This window comes from Myotis davidii, unplaced genomic scaffold (assembly GCF_000327345.1).
Source record: "Myotis davidii unplaced genomic scaffold, ASM32734v1 scaffold343, whole genome shotgun sequence".
In the NCBI taxonomy this organism is placed as follows: domain Eukaryota; kingdom Metazoa; phylum Chordata; class Mammalia; order Chiroptera; family Vespertilionidae; genus Myotis; species Myotis davidii.
In genome coordinates, this window is record NW_006293809.1 from 179,490 (window position 1) to 190,234 (window position 10,745).

At 46.5% G+C, this 10,745-nt stretch overlaps 2 protein-coding genes across 2 annotated transcripts in view; one reads left to right on the plus strand and one right to left on the minus strand.

The window, feature by feature from the left end:
* Positions 1-3,920, plus strand: part of AURKA (aurora kinase A) — a 12,229-nt gene extending 8,309 nt beyond the window's left edge. Inside the window, exons 7-9 of the mRNA XM_006767754.2 lie at positions 296-444; positions 2,748-2,922; positions 3,067-3,920. Of these exons, the coding sequence (XP_006767817.1) occupies positions 296-444; positions 2,748-2,922; positions 3,067-3,252 (510 nt within the window). The 3' untranslated portion in view covers positions 3,253-3,920. The remainder of the gene's footprint in view (positions 1-295; positions 445-2,747; positions 2,923-3,066) is intronic.
* A 3,281-nt stretch (positions 3,921-7,201) lies between these two features.
* Positions 7,202-10,745, minus strand: part of FAM210B (family with sequence similarity 210 member B) — a gene marked incomplete at its 5' end in the record, with an annotated part of 7,531 nt that continues 3,987 nt past the window's right edge. The window contains 2 exons of the mRNA XM_015566537.1: positions 7,202-7,864; positions 8,069-8,241. Of these exons, the coding sequence (XP_015422023.1) occupies positions 7,648-7,864; positions 8,069-8,241 (390 nt within the window). The remainder of the gene's footprint in view (positions 7,865-8,068; positions 8,242-10,745) is intronic.

The following is a 10,745-nucleotide window of genomic DNA, read 5'->3' on the forward strand; positions in this document are numbered from 1 at the left end:
GCCATAATTTGTCATGTGGGGATGTAGTTATAGCCCATCACTGTTCTTCCTGTCTTTCGATGTCCCATCTGCTGTGTTAGCAAATAAATAACCTTACGCTGAATAACTTGTACTTCATGCTGAACACCAATTTGGTTCAATTGATTTTTTTTTTTTTGAGTCATCAGTTGGTTCTAGTTTTTGCTTTAAAATCTACAAAACATGTTAAAAGTCTATGTTGGGTTTTCTTTCAGAAAACATGTCTAAAATTGTTATATGAAATCTAAAACACCGATTTTAATACTTTTTTTGATAGTACATCACAGAATTGACAAATGCCCTGTCATACTGCCACTCAAAGAGAGTGATTCATAGAGACATCAAGCCAGAGAATCTGCTCCTTGGATCAACTGGAGAGCTTAAGATTGCAGATTTTGGGTGGTCTGTACATGCCCCATCCTCCAGGTATGTAACTTGAGGAGAAACTTGTTGGGGTTAGCAAAAGCCCCAGTGGCCAAGCATGAGCTAGAGAGTAAAGTACCTAAGCATAGGTGTTGTGCTGAATTGGGACAGGTAACTGACATAATACTTTGGAGTAATTTAGGCCCCGAGAGTAAAATAGTGTCTCCCAGGACATTTTAATTCTGCAACCACTTGGACTATTGGTTGTGTCCTCGGCCTGGGATTAAAGACAGTTTATGTCCTTAACGGCTAACGAATGGGAGAGTTAAGTAAACAGATACAACACGTCTATGACAGAAGAGGTACAGGATGTGTAGAGGGGAGTACGCCTGACATACTACGACAGGTTCTCGGGGGCGGGGCAGCACCTGCCAAGGTCTGGATCTGAGGGCACAATTCTGCGGGAATGCCAACAACCAAATGGGTCTGAAGGGAACTTTCAGGGTGGGGGTTAAAGATGCTCTTTGGTCTGCTGTCATCAACAGAACAGTCCTTTCTTGTTTTCTCTTAAAATTAAAGCAGAGAGATCAACCTAAGGAAACAATTTAAATCTTAACCGAACTTTGCAAACCAGAGCAAAGTTCTCTACTCTTTTAAATTTAATTTGGGTTTAAATAAGCCTTTGAAACCACATGTGAAGTAGAACATTTACAAGCGTATATTTACTGATAGAAGTTTGTCCACTTAGGGGTAGGGCTTAAAAAGCTATAGCCTGATTACTTAAAAAATTCAAAGAACTGTTTTACTTTATTTTTTTAATTTAAAAAATCTAGTTTTTAAAAGAACATGTCTAACCTAAATAGGTGCCATGGGATGGGGTGAGCTTTGTTTTTATTACCCACCACTTGTAAATTGTTTCTAGCAATGCATCGAATCTGCTTTTAAAAAATCTGGTTGCCTATCACCACTGGACGCTGTTGGCACCTGCTGAGGCAAACAATGAAGAATTGTAGGCTTTGTGGCATCACAGGGCTAAAACTATACCTTAACTATTCCAAGATATCACTGTGGCAGGAAAGATAACTTACTCTTTTCTGAAAAGGACATTTGTGTAAATGTTGGTCACTTTGCCCTACCTCCCAAACAGTAATAACCATAACGGCTCCCAGGTCATTGGGTGCTGTTTACTGCACCTCAGTGGTGATGAGAGGGGTTGACTGTCTAGGGAGCTGGCTCCTTAGTCTCCAGTCACCATTTAGTTGAGTGAACACTTGTGTGCTCCCTGGGCTCCAGGCATGACCCAGCAAAAGCTTTTCTGTGGCAAAGAATAATTCATATAAAGCAATAAACATCAGCACGGTCTTTGCTCCAGGTTTGTCTGCCACACCAGCTTATTTCCAGCCTTTGGAAACTCACTGAAACATACAGAGATGCTGAATTGATAGTTGGTAGCTCACCTCACTGCCCAGAGCCTACATTCAACAGTTAACATTTTGCCATATGGGCTGTGTTGACTTTTTTGATGAACCTTCAAAAATGAGTTGCATATATCATGATGCTTTGTCCTTTGGGCACTTCAGTATGCATCATCTAAAAATAGGGATGCTGTCTCAGCCATCATCACTCTTTAAGAAAATTAATAACCGTGGTAATAGCTAATATTTAGTCCATGTTCAGATTTTTCCAGTTGTCCAATTTTACAGCTGTTCTTTTAAATCAGAATCTAACCAAGAACCATGCATTATATTTGATTGTGTCTCTTTTGTTTAAACTTAGACCAGTTTCCCCACAACTTAAAATGGATTTTTCTGCATGTGGTGACACTTAGTTTTGTCTTTCATCCTCTGTATTTGCTGGATATTGGGCCAAAGGGCCTGGAGAATATTTTTAACAAGAATACTTCATAGGCCGCCCTCCAATTTTAGTGTCTCTTGTACCAGTGCTGTATCAGAAGGCAGCATGTGCTGTCACAGTGGGACAGTTTAGTTTCTTGTCATCAATGTCACCTCTCTTAAGCTTCTTAGCATATCTGTGATGTAAGAAATGCTACATTGTATTTACAGAGAACTTTGTATGGCTGCCTTTATATAGCAATGATACTTAAAATTTCTTATTTTTACATCATTTAAGGAGTTCCTGGAGTTGGACAGATTTGGGGTGTGGCTTGGATGTTAGCCTTGTGATCTTATCCAGCTCTCTGAAGCTGTTTCCTGTAAAAAAAGTGGGGATATAGAACAGCACCTGTCTCAGAGCACAGGCTCTGGCCTAGGAAGAGCACTCGGTCAATGGTAGGGTAGTTGTTGATGATTTTAGCAGCTGCTGTGATCACGGAAACAAGCGCGGCAACCTGCACCTCCCTCTTCCAGGAGAACCACCCTCTGTGGCACCCTGGACTACCTGCCCCCGGAGATGATCGAAGGCCGAATGCACGATGAGAAGGTGGATCTCTGGAGCCTCGGAGTTCTTTGCTATGAATTTTTGGTTGGGAAGCCTCCTTTTGAGGCAAGCACATACCAAGAGACCTACAAAAGAATATCTCGGGTAAGACACAACGGGAAGGGGCCCAGCACCTCTGTTAGAGCCCTTTCTGTCCTCCTCAGCCTTCCCTTGAGGCTACGGTCTGAATGTTTGTACTGTTCTCTCTAAACCACGTTTTGTGACGGCCTGTCACTTACTTTACTCCAGGTTGAATTCACATTCCCTGACTTTGTACGAGAGGGGGCCAGGGACCTGATTTCAAGACTGTTGATGCATAACCCCAACCAAAGGCTGACCCTGAAAGAAGTACTGGAACACCCCTGGATCACAGCAAATTCCTCGAAACCATCAAGTAGCCAGAAATCCAAAGAATCAACCAGCAAGCAATCTTAAGACTCTTCCAGGGGGAGAGCCTCTGAGCCAGGGCTGCTGTGTCAGTGGTCAGAACACACTCCTGACATAATCTACTACCAACTGTCTGCTCGCAATGCGCAGCACTAGGGAAAAGTATAGAAGGTTCCACTTCAATAAACGTGACACGGAAGCGCAAGTAGCCACGAGAATCGTGGTCACTTCACTGGTTTTATCCTCCAGAGGCAAGGTGCGAGTGCCGCCGCCCTGCAGCCCGTGTGGATTAAGGGTCCTTGTGGAAGGTGAACTCCGAGTTGGCTGTGGGCAGAGTGGCCCCTTCGTCCTGACCCGATCAGTTCAGGAGCTGTGCAATAACCTCCCAGGTACCTGCGTGGTGTGTAACCTCCTGGGTGGCCACACCTGGTAAAGTTGTCAGAATGAATATGTGATTCTTCTAAATGTTAAAATAAAGAGATGTGCATAGACTTTGTCCCTTCTGGATGCTCTGTCTCCCCTGTTGGGCCGGTTAGCTAGTCCTCAAACACTCATCCTGCCTGAGAGTGTGAAACAGGGCCACAGGCTCTTCCTCCATCATGGGACTTGCTTGGAACACAGCTGAGAAGTGTCTCAGCCAGTTCTAAATGTTAAGTACTTTTAAAAAATGTTTTTTCATGGTTTATATATTGTTTTTATAAATACATTAAGACATACAAAATGGTTACTCTTTTTCAAGTTCTCGTGTATAACCTTGAAATTATAGTGTTTTCCAGGAGCTCACAGTGCACCCTTTGAGCAGTGCTGGGCTTGGCTTGGGACTGGGGGTACCTCCATTCTCTCACTTACTTGCAGTGGTGGGGGACACAGCTTGGGAGAATGGCCACTGACCATGGGTGGGGGGCGGGAGGGGACAGATTGTGATGGGGTAATTAGGAGTTGGGAGAGGTGCCCAGCAGGTGGCATCTGAGACTTGAAGGACATGGAGGATTTAAAGATTGGAGGCTGGTGTGGCGAGAAGTCCCTGCTGCTGAAGGAGGATGGTGGGAAACATGGCACGGGAGTGGGGAGTTATGGCTGTGACCGCGTAGCAGATGGTGCACCCTCCATCCTTCACCTGTGCCGTGTGTCCATGAAGTGTTAGTTCCTTTTCTAGGCAGTGGACATGCAGTGCAGTGCTCGGTGACAGCCCAGCTCATGGAGCTGGACTCCTCAGTGGGTGGTCCTCGTCCTGGGGACTCGACTGACAGTCACTGAGCAGAAGTGGGTGCTCCCGGGCTGGCACAGGGACTGAGTGGAGGAGGGTTCTGAGTCAGTGCTGCAGGTGGTCAGGAGACAGGGGGAGGAGTCATGGGCATCCACATCCCCGCCTGCCCACCTCGGGGTCTGACCTGGTCTCAGCAGGATGGCAAAGAGCCCATACACGGGGTGAGCTGGTTCTTTGCAAGCTGACTTTCCAAGTGTGGTCTCTGTCTTGATTCTCTGGTGAAGGAATGTTCCCTTAACCAGAATCTCTCATTCTCCCCAAACAGGGATCTGGGCTTGACCATTGTTCACTGTGGCTTATAACAGTGGAAGCCCCTTCCACACAGCTGGAGGCTTCTTTCTGTGCTCTCCGGTCACCTGGCTCCATGGCACACCTGCGGGGCTTATTTTTCTATTACACTGGAGTTACAGCATATGTGTACACTTGAAACAAATACACAAACATGGTCTGGAGTATGGGGGTGACTTCACCTGTTCACTGTTGGCCTGGAAATGAGCAGGTGCCACAAGAAGCAGGTCTGTCCCATTTTTGGTCTCATGTTCTATGTGCCTCCTAACATGCAGAGTTACCTATCTGTTTCTAGCTGCCAACGTCATCTGCTCATCAACCAAAGATGGTCAACTTGACAAGGACGAAGGAAAAGGTGGAAGTGTTGAACTTACTGAGAATTAGTAGACAAATATGCTTTCATGGCCAACTTTCAATGCAAGAGACTAAATATCAAAAATGTCCTAAATATAAGGAAGTGGCCAATACCCACTTCCATATCAATGTTGATGATATGGCAACTTTAAAACGCAACTGCAGTGTCCAATGAGCTTTGAGCTGAACCCACTTTCCAAAGTAGTAATACTTCCTGTACCCTCCACCCCGGCTAGTTAATATGACGTGACTAACTTTACCTGTTACTGTAGCTAAACTTCGGCCGTTTCCCCAACCAGAATCGCACACAGCAAGAATATAGCCATTATAGTCACACAGTGCTGCTTCATAATCAGCATCAATTATTGCTCACCAGAAGAGCAATCAAAGTTTCATAAACTACAGAGAGGTTTGTTTCACGGCACTTAAGCTGCTCATTTTGTTAGATAAAAAAATGAGAGGTGAACAATGGCTTTACATGTTAAAAATAGATCATCCGTTTTATTTCTAGTTACATAAAAACAGTGAAAATACAAGCCATTTGTAGATCTTGCTGGTAAGCTGACATAATGATCCTTTAATTTCCTTACCCTCTCGGTTCTGCTGTTCTGACCACTGGCCATGGGAGAGGAGTGGAGTCAGGGCTTAGAAGAGACGCTATGGCTATTTGATGTGATAATTAGTTATATTGCTTGCCCTTTCAGTCCACTCCCGTCACTCCAAACACAGAATCAAAGTTTAAAATTTAAGCCCTTAAATCTGCAGGAGTCAGTCAGGTTTTTTTTTTTTTTTTGCATAGGCATTTCGAGGGATCTGTTTGATATAGAAAGGGGTTAGACGCCCGAAGCCAATGGTTTAAATAAAGACAGATGAGATGAAAATGCTAGTCTCCCAGGCCAGTGTGCCTCAGTGGTTGAGAATCAATCCATGAACCAGAAGGTCACGGATTTGATTCCTTGTCAGGACATACCTGGGTTGTGGGCTCAATCCCCGGTGGGGGCATGCAGAAGGCAGCCAATCATGTTTCTCTCTCACTGATGTTTCTATCCTATTCTCTAAAAAAAAAGAAAATGCTGGTCTGATCCACATGAAGAGTGACCTCGAACCAGTATCGGGCATCTCGATCCGCTGTGTGGATGTCCCAGAAAGACAGTTTCAACCTGAAACTGGTAAAACCTTTTGGCACTGAGCTAGTTGCTTTGAAAGGAATACAACAAAATGATCCACTCTAGAGATCTTACAAATGGGGAATTCGTCCCATAATGACATTTGTAAAACTGAAGCGACTGACATGGATTACTAGGGAATTGTCAACAGCCAGATCATAAAATCAGGACTGTCAGGTTATATAGAACCTTTAGTTTTCTGATTGTCCCAAGTGTAATGAAACAAACTGGGAGATGGGGGGCAAAAAGGGGAGCCAGAAAGAAACACAACTAACTCCCTTGACCAGGGCAGAACTGATTAGACTGCGGTTCCCAGAGTGTGGAGCCAGGCTCAGTGTGAGCGCAGCCTGGAGGGCAGCAGCGTGGACTGATGCTGAGTCCCACAGGCCGGCTCCTCCAGGGCAGGCAATGGAGACATTCCTTCCCTCCCCGCCTCCTGTATTTCACAGTTGTCTTCCATGTATAGCAAGTGCTACTACCCTTTTCTAGAGCGAGATTCAAAATCTGTTACTGTACATAATTTTAACATAGTTGAAAAATAGAAGCAGCAACAGAATGTAAACACTGACAGTTCTGGAATGTTTGGAGTTTGAGATACAGGGTTAGGCCAGGACTGTCTCAGCTTTCCATATGTGCCATGCCCACATCCTCTGAGGACCTGGGCTGCAGGAGCCACAGGACACCATTACTGCTGGACAGAGACAAATGACCCTGACCTACTTTCATGAAATTTGAGAAAAACAGCGTGAGCTAGGCCCTGGCTTGTCTGGATTTGACGGGATTTGGGGACTAAGGAAACACACCGGAAATACTTGTTTTCCTTTCCCCCAGACAAGTGTAACGAATGTAAAGGTGTTGATGCTGATTATTACATATTGTTAAGTCTTCAATTCTGCTTCATTAATGGCAGCACTGGCAGCTGTTCTGCAGAATATTGCATATTAAACCGCAGGCAGCCTGACCACAAATACTGGAGGAAAGGGAATTTTAAAATTAGCTTAATGAATTGTTGCTCTTTAAGAATGTGAACAAAGATGGACCCCTAGGGCCATCTTTCAGAGGAACAGTTCTAAAGTAAGCTAGTAAGCTAACAGTTGACGATGACGACTCACTTGTGATGTTTTGCTGACATTTTAGATAATGCATATAAGCCCTATGGTGAGTAGCCCTAACAAAATTTATAAAGCAAGACAAATTACAATTACTTAAACACGCGAATTTTGCTGGCAAAAGTAAAACTTATCCATGAGAACATAGAAAGTAGCCCCTGCCCCCGAAACAAACAAACAAACCCCTACAATCCTAAAATCAATCCGAATTGTGTAATTTAACAGAAAGGGGTCTCCAGGCCCACAGTTGAAGAGCTCATCAAGGGTTTGCAGGGGGAGGTTTAAAAAATCCCACTTTCCGAAAATACCTGACAAGCAAGGGCACGGAAACCAAGGTGATGCTGATTCTGACGGGTGCAAACAGCTTGTGGATGGCGTAGGCCACCACAAAGGTGCTTGTGCCCGCGGCCATTTTTGACTGGACCAATGACTCCTTAAATCCGAGCTTAAGCAGGATGGCTGACATGTCCACACCACTGGAGGGCAGAGAGGCAAAAACAAAACAATTATTAGAGCAAGGGGTTACACGGAGACAACGATTTGGCTCTGAGATTTACATTATTTTTAAAAATGTGATGACAATAGCTAGATGAATAAAAAGTCTTGGACAGAAAGTAATTATTCCCAAAAAACCTCCGTGACAGTAGAAAACGAACGTTTGTTACTGTCGGCAATCTCACCTCGAAACAACCATGTAAAACGTGCCCAGGGAGACTAGTGAGATTCCAATGTGCACCGACACGCCGACGGCTCCGTACTCTTGGAAAACCTTCTTCAGCTGCTGTGACTTGCTTGGCTTTTTCTCCTCTGTTTTGCTGAGGTCGCTGTCTGTCGTGGTGGTTTTGCTGGGGTTCTGTGCACAAATCAAAGAAGGGGGAGCCTCCAGGTCAGGAGCAGGGATGTCAGCGGTGGTCACCAGCTTCCACATCACACAGTGCTCCACTCGTCCCTCCGCAGTGGGAGCCCGGCTACCCTCGGTCTTACCTGGGGAGCGGAGGCTAATTAATGCCCACTTAGCCACTAACACAATGAAAGGCTGGGAACTAGTAGGATGGGCAGAATGATGGCTCCAAAGATGTCCTAGTCCCCAGAAGCTGAGACTGTCACCTTACAAGAGGATCTTGCAGGTGTGATTAGGTTCAGGATTTAGATGGGCAGGTCATCCTGGACTCTCTGAGTGGGACCCATGTGATCATAAGAGTCCCTGCGAGGGAGGCAGGATGGCCAGAGGGCAGGTGTGAGGACAGCAGCAGAGCCTGAGGCTGCAAGGTGCTCCCTGCTGGCTTGAGGACAGGACAGAGCGAGGACTGCCAGGCCTCTGGACAGGAAGTGGGCTTTCCCCTGCAGCCCCCAGGAGCAACCAGCCCAGCCGGCACCTTGACTTTAACTCTGTGAGACCCAGTTTAGGTTGCTGAGCCCCAGAACAGTAAAGTAGTAAATGTGTGTTGTTTTAAGCCCCCAGGTCTGTGGTTCCATCTGCAAGAGGCACTAACGCCTTAGGGCTCAGGCCTGGGGGCAATGATGACACTATATCAGTGATGGCGAACCTTTTGAGCTTGGCGTGTCAGCATTTTGGAAAACCCTAACTTAACTCGGGTGCCGTGTCACATATAGAAATTTTTTGATATTTGCAACCATAGTAAAAGAAAGACTTATATTTTTGATATTTATTTTATATATTTAAATGCCATTTAACAAAGAAAAATCAACCAAAAAAATGAGTTCGCGTGTCACCTCTGACACGCGTGTCATAGGTTCGCCATCACTGCACTATATTGAGCACGTTCTCTGGGCCAGGTAGTGCTCGCATGATTCTGTCCATCCGCTGTCTGCTTTCATCTTCCCCAAACCTGGAAGTAGATACTGTTGCTCTTTCCACTTTCCAGAGGAGCAACACCAGCTCAGGCAGAGGAACTGGCTCAGGCTGAGGAACCAGCTCAGGCAGAGGAACCAGCCCGAAGCCGCACAACTGGAACTCAGGTGGCCTGAGTGCACAGCCTGAGCACTCGACAACCATGCAAATCACTATGAAACAAGCACGTGGGGCCCAAAAAACCAGAGCAGAAGCGATGGCACGTGTACTTCCAGAATCAGATTTATCCTGCGATCCCCGCAGATAAAGGAAGGGCCAGTTCCAGGCCATACACACTGGCTGGGATTGGCACAGACGCAGTTCACTGCGCGTGGTGTCTGCTAACATCTACGGAGAACTTCGGGGTCTGCAATGTTTGGAAGAAACAAAAAAGCCAAAAGCGTTGGATTAGACAACAAAGACGAAAACGCCCAATACGGAGCTTGCCTTTTTTTATGAGATTTCTTTAAGCCCTGGACAGACCTCAGAGCTCTTCTCGGCAGGTAGTATCTGGGTGGGCTCTAGGTACGGCCTGGCAGAGGCCAGAACGCCCTCCTCCCTGTGTTTTTAGAGCCGCACTTCAAAGGGACGAGTGTGACAGCCCAGAATCCCCAAGAGGTAGGGGAGGACCCCTGGAGTGAAAATGAAACAGTACAGGGCAGCAGTGCACACGGCAGAGGCCCCCACATTCAACCAGGTGTGCCGGCCGGAGAGAGGGCACGTCCCAGCCCTGCCCGGCCTGCTCAGGAGCAGCTTGGACCTCTGCGGGGGCCCCAGGGGCCCAGACGCTGCTGGTCTGTTTGCCCAGAATCTTCCCTGAGTTTTAATCACACACAACAGCTACTCATTTTTGCCCCCCCGCCCCGCCCCCCCGTACAAAACTCCGATTTATAAGTTAAAAGAATTTCGTGTTTACTCCCGATGGAAAAAGCACCCTCTTTGTCCCAAACTGCAGCTGGAGCTGAAAAAACACAGCCCCCAAAACCCAGAAGTGTTGGCCTTGGAATGAAATCTGTTTCACTAAATGCTATTTGCTTCCCTGGGAATTGTGTTAAGGTCACGGGGATGGGAGTGGGGACGAACAGTACTTCCACTGCCTTTTTGTTTGACTTGCATGTTTTTTTTCAGACTTAAAAGGAACACTTTACAAAGGGGGAGGGCCAGTGAGGGGCAACGGAGTCTCAGATTGAATTCTGACAGGTGGTAGGCAGTGTTTTTGGAAAGGTTTGGAAACCACCAGTGTCCTATTGAGTCCCGCGTTGGGCTTGGCACTTGAAAGGCGTCATTTCATAACAATCCTCCAAACCCTGTCACATGGCCACCCTGTCGCTCCCGCTTTGACAGGCAGGACACAGGGCGGGGGGCGATGAGCTGGCTGGCAGTGCCTGGACTGGTTACTGTGCTGGTCACCACCCAGCCACACGGCCTCTAAGCTCCTCAGCTCCTCTAAGCTCCCCATCTTGTCCTAAGAGTGGAATATTCCTAAAGGAGGACACTTCCGGGAC